The following is a 16,082-nucleotide window of genomic DNA, read 5'->3' as shown; positions in this document are numbered from 1 at the left end:
AGTCCAGCTGTAAATAAAGCGTTTCAATACCATGCAGTTGCTGTAATAGTCCACGTTTGAAGAGGAATATCCTTGAGACCAGCTCTGAGATAAAAAGCCACTGTTGTTGAGCTGCTCGGCTGCCATCATGTTAATCATTTGATGATTATCATATCCATTCTCCAGCGACATGTTGTACATGCTATCTGTGTAAGATCCTGATGTGAGGTTGCATTCTGGAAGCGATGCTCCAGTAGAACAGTCTATGAAAGAGAATGTAGGAGAGAAATATAGACATAAGCCCAAGGAGACATTTAAATTAGCAGATACTTCAGATGTGATGTCACGGGTCCATCAGCCAACAGCCAAATCACATTTAAATGCAAGTTTATAAGAGGGAGCTGAACCGCTGTTCTTACGGCGTAGAGGATCTGAAATCGTTATTGGTTGAGCAATTAGCATTTCCCCCCACTTTTTCTCTCGCTTGCAATAAGTCTTGTCTGTGAGAAGGATGCTGACTTCGCATGTAAGTTTCGTATGAAATCAATGAGTTTATTGAGATAGAATGAGAGAGAGAGGGGGGCACTTTTAAACGAGATGTTTGCGTGAGAGATGATGACACATTTAACAGCGCAAATTCCATGCAAACATAATTAATTAGTAGGCTGTTGAGTCCAAATGAATACCTTCCATATTGTTTTATTATACGTTCTACAGCAACTGTAAACAAAGCTCATGGCTTTCCAATATAGGCTACTGTTTCTATGTTTCTGTGTTTTGAAGGACTTTACTCTTATAATAGCCATATATTAGTAGCCTACATGTATGTGATGTGGACCTTGGGATCCGCTGTGCACCTCTATCAAGCTGCGCAAACTCACCAGGCATGTATGTAACTGAAGAGACATCATGGCTTGACAGGTCGACTTGGGATTTCTGGAGAGAGAGCGAGAGAGAGAGAGAGAGAGAGAGAGAGAGAGAGAGAGAGAGAGAGAGAGAACGCATTACATTCCATTAAAGTGACCATGCATAGGCTACACTTTAACAACATTTCAATGGGAATTATTAGAGAGGCTTTACATAACTTACATGCTCATACAAAGGAGTGGTGTTGCATACATCACATACATTTAATTAGAGAGAGGGAATTAATTCATATCTTACCGCAACTGTTTTAATGGTTTCTTGGCGAGCTCTCTGCCTTTGTAACAGCTCCTTGACGGTGATCTTAACTCTCACCCCTTGATAGACCTTCTCCTTACCTGGATGTAGAAGCCAACAGGTTATTCACACAATATTATGCATAAATTGTGCATGTTTACAACGTACAAACAGTTCGGCGAATTGTACGGTTCGATTGTACATGGTACTACCTAACCAAACATAAACATAAACATAAACATAAACATTTACATTTAATCATTCAACAGAAACTTTTATGCAAAATGTACAAATAGGCTTGGAAATGTTACAAACACAGGTAGCCTATTCCCCAAACACTGTGTCCGATGTCTCCCTCTAATAGCCTAACATGTTAAACTTCATTCACTAATATATTCCTTTTACATTCTAAAATATCGGTTTGGGGAAACCTAGAATATGGGTTAATGTTCTTGGGTATACAGCCAGGCTACTGTATCAAAAAATCTGAACTCAATGTAATTTGAAATTGAAATGATCCTATTCACATGTATTAGTTTGGATAAAGACTGGGTGTGGGCTCGTGGCTATACTCTTAAGTCTAAGACCACTTGGCAACCAGCGGGTTAGACTACCCCATGCGCGATTTTAAAGAAAGAATATCTACAACGCAAGGTAACATTTGGGTATCTTGTAGGACACTAGTATTTTGGGGCAGAAATGTCGACTGGGTCATTCGATATGGAGCAGATACGATTAAGGCGTAAAGTTACGAAAAGAGCAATATGTTCTTTCTTGAATGAGTGTATAAACTAGTCGCTCCACTTCCTGGTATCCCGAGCGCGTTGGGAATTCGGAAGGGATAAAAATGGATCTTTGGCACTTTAATCGCGAGGTTAAAGCGCATTCTAGACGTTTAGCCTTTGAAGTGAGTATTTTATTCCACTGTCATGCTGTTTCCCGCATGCACCCAATTGACCATAATACTTGAAAATATACACTACTGTGTCTGTGAGACGTTATACGATTGCGTGAAAATGAGGCGAAGGCATTGTGTATAGGCAACTATATCGCGGATCCCAATCTAAAGAATCTAGCCTACCTACTCTTGTCAAATCGCAATTTTTATTAGTTATCTGAGTAGTGTGTCATGGTTCATATTGTTGGTTGTTTTGTATCAATATTGATTGACTGCGTCCTTGTTAACCGTTAAAATAATCGCACAGTAGCCTAGTAAATTGCGTAAAATGTTGACTGATGTAGACCTACTTTTACTCTCACTTTAAAAAAACAAAAACAATTAAAGGATTTTAGTTAGCGCAAATAATTACAGTTATGTGGTTTATTTAGACATTGCAGTGCCCGCCGTTTTATTCGAAGTAATTCAATAGTCGAGGACTCGAAACAACGCCACTCAATGGTTAAGGTTGTGAAGGCAATCGGAAATCATTTCGGGGGTGGCAAACTGACGCCGATGTAGATGTGATGCGATTCGCACAAGGTGCTTTGGGAGAAGGCAATTGGGCTCGGAAGGCTGTTAGACCCATTCTGATAAATATTCATGTATTAAGATCTCGGATCACTAAGAGTCTTCATCGTGGAATTAATGCACAAACATGTAGCCAAAAATCGTCCATGTATCTAATCATCGCCTTTAGCGCAGATTGCGCAAAATAAAATATAGCTAAACACAGTCCATTATCTTAAATGACACGGTTCTGCATCAGTCGGCTTATCTGGGTTTAACAAATAGCGGATTTCGGGGAAAATATAATGAACATATTTGTTAATCTCTTAAAAATGAAGGATATAGCTTTAGAAGTTAGCAAGCTCTATGCTCAGTCGCCTATCTTCATAGGTTAATAAATATTTGGACAATAGCCTGCTTAAACGTGTAGAAACATACTTTTACATGAGGCAACTGGGATTGAAACTTGTAGCAACAAGGTCGTTTATGTCAAGTAGATTTCCCACCCATGTCATTTTGATCATCCTTGTTTAATTAAACTCTCATTAATGTTTGATTTCTGTTCTTTCTCTTTGTCTGCCCACAGGTTGTTCGAGTGAAGAAAAATATAAAGACTTCAAAATGATGTCAAACTCACCAGACATGATGGGAAACAGATGTTAAAAACCTGATGAAGCTGCTCTGTGAATCCTCCACGTATTGTTCCTGGCAGACTTGTATGGCCAAGAACGAATTATCCATAAAAGTCTTACAAAATATCCTAAGAGACAACTACAAGTCCTCTTAGACCATACAACAATATAGTAATATAGCTGGGGATATATTAGTTTGAGTTTTTCTCGTCCCATGCCTACTATTTAAAACCCCTAGAACTCCATGATTTGACAATGATTTGATTGCGCGATACTTTCAATTTGAATATTCAAAGGCTTCGCTTAAAAACGATAATTTTCAATATATTTGCACCACAAATGCATATAACAACACTTTCTGCAATAGAATAGTATGTTTATTCGATCCTTGAACCAAAATAACAAACCAATTTTAATCTTTTTATCCTCCTTTTGATTAAGGTAGTGTAACTCCCCTAGTTGGGCTATATTTCATTATTCCATCAATATGCTTCCACTAAACATCAATCAATCATTTATATAGTGCTGCTAACATGTTTACCTGTTGGAAACGACAGAAATTAGGGACATAACTTGCATTTATAATGCCATTTTAAGGACAATTTGATAAAATAATGGGGCTTGTGGGCGTGGCATAAGAGAGCAGCCATGTTTCCCATTTCAGCATCTCTAGCACTTAGAGCTTCACTCTGCATCTCTCTGCATCATAGCATATCACCCATTTATCATATTTTCTATCATTTGCACTTTTTACAGGCTTTTTCGTATTCCAGAGGTGCGTGGTAAACTGTTATACCAACCACAAACACAACTTCATAAGGCCCCAACGTTTCCTTATAACACATTCTTGATGTAATTCGATTAATAAAAAGCAAGTTTTAATGAGAGGTCCTCCCCTGTTATTAATTAATGATAATATCCGCAATATAGGCAATGGACCTCTGTATATTTCCAAGATATAACACAAGAGGCCTATGGTTGTGTGCCAATAATCCCTTTGACCTGGGATCTGGAGATAAGGCATTTAGCCGGATACATTTAGACAACTTTATTGATATGACTCCGACCGAGGCTGGAAACAATTGAAACATTGTTACCTGCAAACAAAACAAACATTCTATTTTTCAACTTCGACAGGAAGGCATGACTAGAAGCTATATGCCATTTTATGTTGTCTGCAATCTGCAGACTTAGCATGTAATTTAACTTGCAATTTAACATAGATTTTTTTTCTCTTTTCATTGAACATCGTTGTCCACAACTTGACCAGGTTAAGTAGGGGGTCACTGTAGCCTTCCTGGACACGCTGGTAGAAAGAAAAACAAATTAAACAGATACTGATGCCACCCGGTGTGCTAGGGATTAATAGTTACACGCGTATGCGCGTGCCAGCATACCTTGGAAGATACGTGGGCTGTAAACAGAATGGCAAGGGTGCGGCATAGATGACACAGAACACTTAGCCAGAGGGACAGCAAGGACACGTTAAACTATGCTTAATGAAAATGTGACATTTTAAATGTCTTAATGACGATGGATCTTAATGTAACAGAAAAGTGACAGTACAGTAATAGTACACTATTCTAAAGCAGGCCCTACGGCTAAATACAGCAGCAGGATATAAAACAGAACAAATCGATTTCTAACAGAACGACTAAAGCTGACGTCAGGTAGCCTAGCTGTGATACAACAGCGTCACCCAGTGTCTATTCATAAGCCTACACATAATATGGTCCAACAACAAGTGCATCTGCAAAACGACCCATCACTTGAAATGTTTATTAAATGTTGTAAGCGCAAACAAATAAGACATCACACAGTTAAATACCATCACAATAAGATTACAAAATAATAAGATACATCATCGTCGTCATCATCATATAATTATTATTATTATAATTATTATTATTATTAATAATAATAATAATATTAACAGTATTATTATTACTGTTATTATTATCAACCACTGATTATCAAACTGAAGTTGTTATTGAAAAATGTCTCTTGTTTTAGAGATTAAGCATTTACACTATGCTGAAATAATCAGTTGTTCATTCTGTGTTATATACAGCTAATTTCTTTTTTTTTTCAAGGAAACAATCCTATTCATTTTGTAACTAGTGAAGCCAGCTAGGTCAAGGTAAATTTAAGATGACCGTGAGTAGACCAGCAAAGTTGAATCTGAAAAGTATCTCTCTACTTCCAAGAATATATTACATTTAATGCCATGCAATGTCTTGTTTTGACTGATGCATTAAACAAATGTGATCGACGGCTGGCAGATGATTGGTAGTCTTGCTTGTCCAAGTAGCCTCCATGTCCTTGGTCTAAGTCCCTCAGAAGGTCCTGCGGAGCTCATACGGGGACCAGGAGCTATTTACATCAGTCTTCACCCACGGGGAGCTGTCACTGAGTGCCGCTGGCGCATTCTCAGACTCCTCCGTCGATAGCGAGGACATTTTAGTGCCAAGGTCACTGGATGCAGTCATGTAGGGCGCACAGGGGAAGCTGGCCGATGGCTGGTAAAGGCCTGGGTAGTGGGCCTCGTCCAGAGGTGGGTACAGCGGGTATGGCTGCGGGGGCGGCATGGTGGCGCCGCGCGGTGGAGATGGACACTGGGAGGAGCTCCCCGACTCGGTGCTGGTTAATGAGCTGGGAATGGTCTCTGGTGGCAAACCCTCGCCGGTCAAACCGTCCACCTGTGTCACTGCCTCAGGCCCGGCCTGCTCCCAGGAGTCCCGCTGGTGGAAACGATAGAGGATAATGTTCGACCGCTCAGGTAGTAACGTAATGCAAATAAATCCAGTGGCCCATATCAAGAGATAGTATGCAAACAAATAATTAATACCCGTTTGAGTATTCAAACGTTTTTGCATTCTCAAGGCAGGAAAGACCCATAAAAAGGGATTTCTAAATTTGGACTAGTAATCCTTTCCATGAGTACAGAGAATATGTGGAAATGAAGAAGGCAACTTTAGAAGGAAGAGTACAATATATCCTTATATGTTGTCACTGGATCAGGAAAACATAAATGATTTTAAAGAACATATTTTTAAGAAAGGATTGCAGTTTACAGTAGTCCAGTTAATGGTAGTACAGTCGTGTGTTCTCATTTGAATAATTCAGTAGTGTTTCCAGTAGGCTAATGCAAAGGTTCCAGGAGTGAATGTAAACAAACTCAATTCCACCTCATTAACCTTGTAAGCCCTAGACTGAATTTGACCTTAGGAATTGATGCTATGGCCATGCTGCTGTCTACCAATTATGATGGATGCATATGTCAATACTGGTAACAATGTAAAATTCCACAGCAAATGTAATTATTATTATTATTATTGTTGGTTTTTATAGGCATATGCATAATCAAAAAGAACAGAGACTCACCATCAGTAGCTGTGAGGGCTCTGTGCCAAAGGGGGGCAGTAGTGAGGACAGTGCAGACTGGGTGAACACAGAGCTCCCCCCAGTGTTCAGGGCAGTATTGCGATAGTCTCCAAATGACTCTGGGTAATACCCGTCAATGAAAGGGTAGCCAGACATAGGCGTGGCGTCACAAGAGAGAGGTTTGCCCCCTAGTGATGAAGAGTAGATGTCTGTGGAGAACTGTTTGCCCGACGGGCAGAACTCTGTGTCCGAGATGAAAGATCTTCGCATGCTGTAGTAACTGGGAAGCATGTGGGGGCCTGGGAGCAAAGAGGTTGATTTTTTTACTCTGCCTATAGCTCTATGCAGAATGATTGCAAAAGTTTAGCTTACTCTGTACATGCGCAAATGCTTTGGTAATTACACACATTTTATGTTTCACTTTGCTGATTCAGTGTTTATTGAGAACGTTCTCTCATTTCACCAGTATACTGAAGAAGAAGAATGATTCAGATGATTTCAGATGCATGTGTGTTTTTCAGATGCATGTATTTTTAGAGGTGACCTAAACTTACTAACACAAGAAAACACATGATTTTAAACACTTCCCCCCTCCATTTATAGCAATCAGTCTGCTCTTATAATTCAGTCAGAATGTTCACACTCCCCCTGTACTGATGATATGGTTACGCTAAAATGATGTTAGTTGGTCATTTGCAGAGGCGGACATTCCTGGTTCCAGAGAGTAAAAAGTCCTGCCATAATTCTTTCTACTAGTGCATTTAACAAAGGTGATATCACTTATCTGATCTCCCTGGCAGCTAATTAGGATGAGATGGTTCACTAAATGGTTGGATCAAGTACTTGGCAGGACTTTTACTTTCTGAACCCGGGAGTTTGCAATTAATCACTGGGAATATACAGCTGATCATTCTGCACACTAGTTTAGAATGTGAATCACCACCACACAAACTCAGGCAACAAAGCTTGTGAAACACAAAATGTGTGTCAATTATACAGAAGCACATAAAATCCACAAAGCAGGATTACTGATTCAGATTCTGGAAGGATGACGATGGGAATTTGCACTTTGACCTTTATCTGTGTGACAGAATTGGTCAGCTTGCAGGTCTTATTTGACACAGGAGATCCTGCTTTGTGGAATTCCTAGAATGTTGTCCTGTAGTAGTCCATAGCTTTATGAAAATTAGTGTATCCAAATTGAAGCATGCAAATTTGGTCATAAAAAATTGAATTCTTTAAGCATGAGTTTGTTTAACCCTCTGAATTCTCATCCAGATTTATGAGATTTAGTTAGACATTCCATGCTTTGATTTGCACCGGTCATGAAATTCAGACATTAAAAGAAAGTTATTTACCTTGCATTGGAACAAATGTCTGTTGAGAGGCCACTCCCTACAACACAAAACAGTGGACAGATTAGGAATAAGGAAGTGACATGACTTGAAGTGTGGTTTCCAGTGCATATCTCTTCGCAAAGAAATTAATACCATTTACAAATGAGTAACTAAAAAAATATCGCACTCAGTGATGAGGAATATCTCAGAAAAGTCAAATTAAGTTCAGGGGTGAACGGGCAGACAGAAACACATATATAATAATTAACGAAAGACCAAACAGAGAATAAGGCTTAACAGAGAACCGAGAGACACATATGTAGTTTAATAATTCATGAAAACCTCCAAACCCCACAGCAAACTGAGAGAATCAGGCTTAACAGAGAACAGCACATGCTCAAATAAAGTATAGTCAAATGAATGGCAACCAAGTAGAGTCACAACATTAATAGCAGAGAAGATAACATTATGATTATGTAACAAAGTTGAACAAAGCTCGATTTTCATAACTTCATACTGAGATCACCAAATCTCTTGGAAGGTGTTGTGATACTGTGAGACTGGTTTGTGAGACTGTGAGATGGCAGAGCAACAAGCCGATTCAGTCATAAATGGCAGTTGTGGTGTCACCAGTCGAGCCGAGGGAGTCCACTGAAGCTCTTTGTTCGGTGCGAGCGCAATAAGAAGTCAAACATTCAATTATCGCTGCAAATTTCACAGGAACATCGTGATGGTAGATGGACACACCGGTCCCTCTCGGCGTGTGTACATAAAGAGATGATTATATGGCCGGGCCGAGGGAGACTGCGCGGTGACAGGGCGCGTCCAGAGGGACAACAAGCCCAACACTGTTTGCATATTCCAAACATAAAAGAGCTGATAGGCGGCCTGGAGTGGCTCGCGGGCACGCAAATCCTGAGGCCGGGATTTGAATGTCATTTGGGCAGTGCAGGACTTCCCCGTGTGTGCCCGAGGCCCACCATGCCTCAGTGCTTCTCTGAAGGCTGCGTAGGGAAATCAGCTCGTCGAGGCCAATGCACTCAGACGCTCAGAACACACACAACCTCAGTCTTTGGGGGGTGGTGTGTGTGTGTGTGTGTGTGTGTGTGTGTGTATGTGGGGGGAGGTTGCGGCACGACATGCCATGGGGTGGCATGGGGATGGGATCGGATGCTGGCACTTGCCAACTTTCCATGAGAGGCTTATTGTGTGGGATCATGGGGATGAGCTGGGCATAGGTTACAGATTTGTCAACAAGATGGTCGTCATGTGTCATCTCACATGGGTTTACCTATGTATAGACCCATTCAACTGTATAAACAAACAGGTGTACTCTAAGATATTTCCGGTGGCACAAAAAAACAACATTGAGCTAATGGAAACTTTGCGACAAAAAAAGAGAACGTTTTAGAGTTGACATTTTGTTGAACATTGCTCTAAACTCTGATCAATTTCCATTTCACACTATCTACTTTGGTTTTGAACGTTTCACCCGGAAAACCCTCCAGGAACAGCCTGAATTGGTCTATAACATGCTATGCTTACCCGACTTCTTGTAAACATCTACAGTAGTCCACTACAGCATGTACTGTAGCTTCTCACAGTAGGTTTGTCATGTAATTTATGAAAAAAGTAAAGAAAGCAGCTACAATGACTGATTAAAAAAAATAAAATAAAATAAAATAATTAATGCTGTTATGTTTTTCAACATTCTCTTCTTCTTTGGCCAATATCTACTGTATAACAACACATAGTTCAGTCTAAAGGCAGAAGTAGAAATCAAGGATATATAGAGATCAAGTTGTTCATGCAGTTGAGCATTGGAGAAAGTAAGTATTTCCATTCATTAAGTCCTACAGTATCTTTAATTGTGTTCCTCAGGACCACTGACAAAGCGATGAATGCACATCCGTAAACATCAAACATCATGCGATTTTCCTATCTTTTTATATGACAGGAATCTCGACAGCAGGTGTTTAATATTCAGACATTTCCTAAATTTACATTACACAGACCATTTGCATGTTCTATGATGACCTCCAAACAGTGGTGCAGTGGTTTGTGGTAGACAGGCCATCACACACAAAGATAATTCACCAGGGAATCCCACCAAAGCAACATGCGAACTTGGAGCCATATTACATTGTCTGTGGTGTGTGTGACACATCGTTTTATTTTGTTAAAGAAACCTAATTTCACATTTTGGATACTAATGTGTGCCTGAAACAACTCCATGTTGTACAGTGGTGGCCAGACGTTTGGCAAGTGAATTTTTTTTTGGTTTGTGTCTCACAAACTCAGTTTAATGCTCTGTTATCTACGTGCATTAAAGATTCAACATGATCTAGAACTTCTTGATTATCTCCAAAGGGCAAGTTTCATTTCACATTTCTGTCAAATTCACTGGCCCCTCACTTTGTTAAATTATTATTGTTTTTTGTTTGTTTTATTTTTCCTACCTAATTTAAAAGTATCATTTGTAAACTTTAAAAAAAAAAAAAAAAAAAAAAAAGATAATTTCAATAAATAAAAGCCAGCGGCTGGGCTATTCTGCCCTTGTTTGGACTTGACCCGAGTGAATGGGGCCAACGTGTGTGCGCCTCTGCAGATGGCTGGCCCTTCCTTGAGAACAGGTAGCACCCCCACCCACCCCCCACCCCCCCGGAGTGAAGTGAAAGGATTCAAGTTTTGTATGCTCTGTTCTCAACCTACATCTTCTCAATAGCATCCCTTCCCCCCCAAACACACACACACACACACACACACACACACACACACACACACACACACACACACACACACACACACACACACACACACACACACACACACGCGCGCGCACACACACACACACACATGCACACGCACGCACGCACACACACATGCACACACACACAGTTTTTGTTGTCATGTGTACACATCTATTAGCGGCCCTATACAAGCCATCTGTTTGCACAGACTGACAACTGCACATAAAATGTATCTTTTTGTCCCTTTTATCCTAAACACAATGGCTTATGTAATGTAGCTCACAAATGCTCCTCAAATAAACGTCTCTACAAACAGTGTTCTCTGGAAATGTGTGTCTCTGCGTGATTTATGTCCTTCCATTCCTTCAGCTGTCTGTGGCTAGTCACTGGAAGAAGTTCGAGGGAAAACTGAACTGCCTTTAGTTTCATGAGAATCTCGAAGAAAGGCATTATTGTATGCAACCGAACCACAACTAGCCATTACCCCGGGTCTGAAACTTACGACTGATCTTTGTAGTCAAATATTTTTTTAGTCTTGTCCCAAAGTTGAAATGGTGCCAAATGTAAGAAATGAGTGGATAAGTACTCTATTTTGGGTACATTTCTAATATAATTCAAAGTATATTTAAAAATAAGCTACCACATTAGTGCCTCTCACGCACTATTATTTTAACTGCCAAACGTTCACCTGTACTGCAGATATGACATTCCAACAATAGTCCAACAATGGCCTCTAAACTTTTAAATGGTGGCAATTACTTTGGGGTAGGGTGCAGGCATGATTAAGTTATTACCTGGGGTAATATGTGACCATCCTCTTAAGCCCCTGGCTAACTCTGAATGCATGGCCTTGAGAGGGACATTGTCTGGTCCATAGCTACGCAAAGACTCTGTCCTTTTGTGCAGGCAGATGTCTGTGAGTTTGGCGTGCCCAGGGTTGAACAATAAACAGATTCGTGGTCTCTGGGGCCGCATGCACAATGCGGCGACACAGGTGTGTGTGAGACACTAACTTTGCATAGCCACGCAGCCAGACGAGAAAAGGTCGGTTTGCCCGGGCGAACCTCCGCAGAGTTCATGACCACTAGCCATGGCGGCCATTGTTGCCAGCTGCATTGTGAACGTTAGGGAGACTGATGGGTCTCTTTCAGCCCGCACTATCTGTGAATGTGTCAGTATTTACAGATGGGATTTAGACCAACTCATAGTTAAGGACCAGAGAATAGGACTCGCAGGAATTGTTTAAAAAAGAGAGAGCATCGGCTTGTGATTCGGTCTTTGGCCCACAGTGTGTTTTGTTGTTGTATTAAAAAGATAAACCCTCTTGTAAATAAAGAGAGAATCGCGATATAAAGGACAAACAAACAGGTAGTCTGGGGTTGTAGAAGAGAAAGACACAGGGAGAGGGGGAAAGACAAAGAGAAAAAGAGGGAGAACAAAAGGGTAAAGGAAAGCTTACATTGTAGCGTGGTCCAGTTGTCTGTCGTGATCGTTTTTCAGCCAACAGGTCTTTGACTGTGTGCTTCACCCTTACTCCCTGGTAGACTCGCCTGGAGTACTCTGGGAAAGTTGAAAAAGACAAATCATGTTTGGAAATGTTTGAGGAAAACCAAAATGAGACAGCAAATCCAGGAAGGAAAGGAACCAAGGTGGACATGATACACAAATGAGTTTTGAATCAGTGGAACCAAAGCCATTTGGCGTCAGCATATCCACATAACAAGACCAATGCACCATGATGACACTTCAGAGAATCAGCTTGTATGTAAATGACATACAGTAGTAACGCGTGTCATTCTGTGAAACACTCATAAAGAATCAAGGACCATATCCTCATGGGCCCATCTACGGATATTGACCTCTGTGAGTAGGCTTTAAAGGGCTTAAGGGTGATTCAGCAGCAGCATCTCATCTTTGAGTTAAATTTACTAAATGTATCTGGCCCAGCAATTTTACTAAATTTATCTGGCCCCTGTAACTCACACAAGAGGAATGATGAATTTCTCGAAGGATTCCTGACCTTTTTTTCAATATAGCAATGCCCCGAGAATGGAATCTAATGGAAAACTACCAGTGGAGAAGGAAGCAATTGAATAATCAGTCAGTCAGTCAGTCAGTCAGTCAGTCAGTCAGTCAGTCAGTCAGTCAGTCAGTCAGTCAGTCAATCAATCAATCAATCAATCAATCAATCAATCAATCCATACATCAACCAATCAATCAACCAACCAATCAATCAATCAATCAATCCAACAACAACCTGAGTGGGCTGTACAGTGTCCAGCACAAACTTAAAACCGCAAAGCTGAACAGTAAACTGTTTTGTCTATTTCCAAATGCGTGTACAATACAAAGGCTGTCAAATTCCCAAAGTGGCGCCACTGGCCTACTGAGTATCACTCGAGTGGACACACATAGGAGTCCTTGTAGTAGGATTGAGTTTCCCCTTAACAAAGTGTTATGCCAAAGCAGGACCATTGCAACAAATTACTTCATCGACTATTTTGCTGTCTGTATTTTGCTGGTTTATCAGTAAGGATTTATCCATTGCTAAAGATTACACAGAGTAAAGTTGTGAATACACAACATTAAATTGACAGATCCGGAATGTTATCTTCTTACTGTAAGTCGCTCTGGATAAAAGCATCCACTAATAAATAAATGTAAATTAATACAGTTGTAGTGTTTTGCCTTATTTTGCCTTTTTTTCATCAACCATGACAATGTGCATAATTTATGTCTATGGTACCTCGTCTGTTCATGTCCAACCATGGAAGCCCTACAGGTGTATGATGCATTGTGTTTATCCTATATGTACATTGATGGTGCAAATATTCCTTATTTAGAGAGTCTTTGGCAACAGTATGTATGGTATTAGATTCATAAAGGAAAACCACATTATGAAAACCACAGAGTGCATAACTAAGGCCAGCAGTTTTCTATAGCTTTATTCTCAACACTCTAATGTGATCATTTGTTCCATTCAAAGAGCTGTCAGGCTCTCACAAAACAGAGGACCATCTTTCTTAGGCTAAATGCCCATTGCCCGAGGTGATTCTTCATAAGATAAAAAAGAGAGACCTGATTGGGCCAATGTTTTACATTGGCAAGGATGACTATTATTAACGCCGTATACCGGTCGTGACCAGTTTCCTGCCACACAATGGCCAACAGTACTCCACTATCAGTTCAAACTGTCAGTCCTAAAGCCCAAAGGCAATCAAGTTACACACATAGTAGTTGCAATGTATTAATGACAATAACATAAATTACATCGCCATATACATATCAAGACATACTATATGTTACTAAGCCATATTTGAACCAGAGTACCAGAATCAGGATAAATTTCTCACCAGTTTCCATGGCGCCAACAGTTTCAGGATGCCTTGTGTGAAAACGCTTCCTTTGGCCGTAAGTATGGATGAGCAATACGGAGAATGTACATCATACCCTTGTCAGGAAGCAATCCTCTGCACAGGACTTTACACCTGTGGACAGGCACAGCAGTTTTTGAAGTGACCTTTATCATTTGGTTACATGCAAATGAATGGCAAGACGTTTCTGAAATATTTGCATCAAAGTTCTAGATAAGTGGAAGGAGAGCCTGGAGCCCAGCATCACCAGTGGCTGCAGTAGGGCAAGGCACCACGGGTTAAAGACCGATACTTTAGCAGGAATTATGAGATAGTGAAGTAGAATCATGACTTAGGGGACTAAAATGTACTGTATACGGAATGTAAATAATTGTATTTACCACAAATGCAGTATAGAGGAATTTGAATTGGTGCAACACACAAGGGAAATGTGTAAATAAAATGAGTCAAAATGGAATAAAACGGGAACTAGTAGAAACAAGACAAATGTTTTTAAACAAATACAAGACGACCGAAAGACCTCAGGTGCTGCTAGCTTAGTCATTGGTGAACAAACAGATACAGCCTTTGCAGGCAACTCAGCTGTAGTCTGTTTATTTAGTCCATCTCAGCTATTTCCAGTTCAGGTCAATATTAGTTCAGATGTGACAGTATTACAATTATCTCAGTTATTTAAAACACAGGCTTAGAAACTATTCAAAAACCTAGCCTTATCTTGAATGAATTGCAATCAGACACAACTATAACTGTTGCCTATTTGTGTTTCTGTGCGTTAAACTTGCAACAGCTTTTACATGACTCATGACGCATGTAAAGCATTTACTGTCGGTCATCTCTGCTCCACAATAAACAGTACGATGTCGTTATGCATTGGTAACAGTGACACATAGGGGAACAACACTTCCAGGAAACAAGGAAAGGAAACATATTAAGCTATGAAAAGGTAGCAAAGGTATGACCTTTATAATACAAAATTGACAGAAAGGTGAGTAAATAGTGAAGGCCTATAACTGGCCAATTCACAAACTGCAAAGCTGAACAATGACAGCATATATTCAATGATGTATAATATTAACAATAAGAAGAAAGGGATGCAAATAGACACTGGAGCTGCTAGAAGACTTGTAGGACATACTGTATGCTGCATAACAGTAATGTGTGTAGGGAGGTGGAGGAGGTATAGATAAATGCTTTCTTCAGTACATAGGATTCATATCATCTAAAACAAAAGCTATTCTCGGTCACTTACAGAAGAGCTTGGGCTTGGGTGTGCCAATCCACATTTGTCAAGATCTGTGAAAAGAAAAAACTTCAATCTCAAAACCAATTAATTCCAATACTGCCAACAGGTGACAACCTCAGTCCCTCTAAAACAAAAGAAAGTCATAGATCTGAGGAGAGATCTACTAAAGCACCAATCCACATCTCTGGCAGACCCATATCCCTGACAGACTTCAAATTACTTGCTTGGCACATACAGCAGTAATCTGAAATTGGGTATTAAAACCAGCTTCGTCAACAAAGCTGCCTGACAAAGAATGTGCTTCCTCAGGCTACTGAAGGCATTCCATGTCAACAAAGGCCTGTTGGTACACATCTATAAAGCTAATGCAAAGAACATACTGAATTCTTCTTTGGCTGTCTGGAATGTGAGCTTAGCCTTAGACAGTCAAATAAAGCACAAACCAGTTATCACCAGTTAGCCTAGCCTATAGCTAAAGGGAGCTATAGGCTAACTGGAGTAACCCACTACCAGTGAGTTATGCTAAGATAGGCTAAGGGTGTCAGATTGGATTATTGCATGCACAGAGAAGAGAAGGGGTTTGCATCCTTTTCGGTCAATGGCAAATAACTCAATTTACCTCACAGTTCAACTCAGTTCAAACTCAAAACGTGTAAAGGCATCAACCAGAGTTCAGGGATCATCCAATCATAAACATCCTTGAGTCAGGACTATAACTAATTGCATATTCACACCTCAATAATCCTTGCATTGTACAATGACGTGTAGGCCAGAC

General features: G+C 40.3%; 2 protein-coding genes across 3 annotated transcripts in view; both read right to left on the bottom strand.

The window, feature by feature from the left end:
• The window catches only part of linc.pou2af1 (lnc RNA pou2af1), a 4,238-nt gene extending 840 nt beyond the window's left edge, over nucleotides 1–3,398 (bottom strand). Inside the window, exons 1-4 of one of the 2 annotated variants that reach the window (XM_062520609.1) lie at nucleotides 3,225–3,398; nucleotides 1,144–1,241; nucleotides 861–915; nucleotides 31–242 (exon numbers count right to left, since the gene is read on the bottom strand). In XM_062520609.1, coding sequence (XP_062376593.1) covers nucleotides 31–242; nucleotides 861–915; nucleotides 1,144–1,241; nucleotides 3,225–3,231 — 372 coding nt within the window. In that variant the 5' untranslated portion in view covers nucleotides 3,232–3,398. Of the gene's footprint in view, nucleotides 1–30; nucleotides 243–398; nucleotides 474–860; nucleotides 916–1,143; nucleotides 1,242–3,224 lie in introns of those variants that run through there. The other variant, XM_062520610.1, reaches the window with a different exon arrangement.
• Nucleotides 3,399–5,027: 1,629 nt separating this feature from the next.
• si:ch211-213d14.1 (POU class 2 homeobox associating-factor 2) lies at nucleotides 5,028–16,007 on the bottom strand. Its single transcript, XM_062520608.1, has 6 exons — nucleotides 15,314–16,007; nucleotides 14,044–14,178; nucleotides 12,150–12,250; nucleotides 7,962–7,998; nucleotides 6,604–6,902; nucleotides 5,028–5,960 (listed from the first exon to the last, which is right to left on the bottom strand). The coding sequence occupies exons 2-6, from the start codon at nucleotides 14,051–14,053 to the stop codon at nucleotides 5,556–5,558; spliced, it is 852 nt and encodes a 283-aa protein (XP_062376592.1). The 5' UTR covers nucleotides 14,054–14,178; nucleotides 15,314–16,007; the 3' UTR covers nucleotides 5,028–5,555.
• Nucleotides 16,008–16,082: the final 75 nt, after the last annotated feature.

This window comes from Sardina pilchardus, chromosome 19 (assembly GCF_963854185.1).
Source record: "Sardina pilchardus chromosome 19, fSarPil1.1, whole genome shotgun sequence".
Taxonomy (NCBI): domain Eukaryota; kingdom Metazoa; phylum Chordata; class Actinopteri; order Clupeiformes; family Clupeidae; genus Sardina; species Sardina pilchardus.
This window is presented reverse-complemented; position numbering and strand designations above follow the sequence as displayed.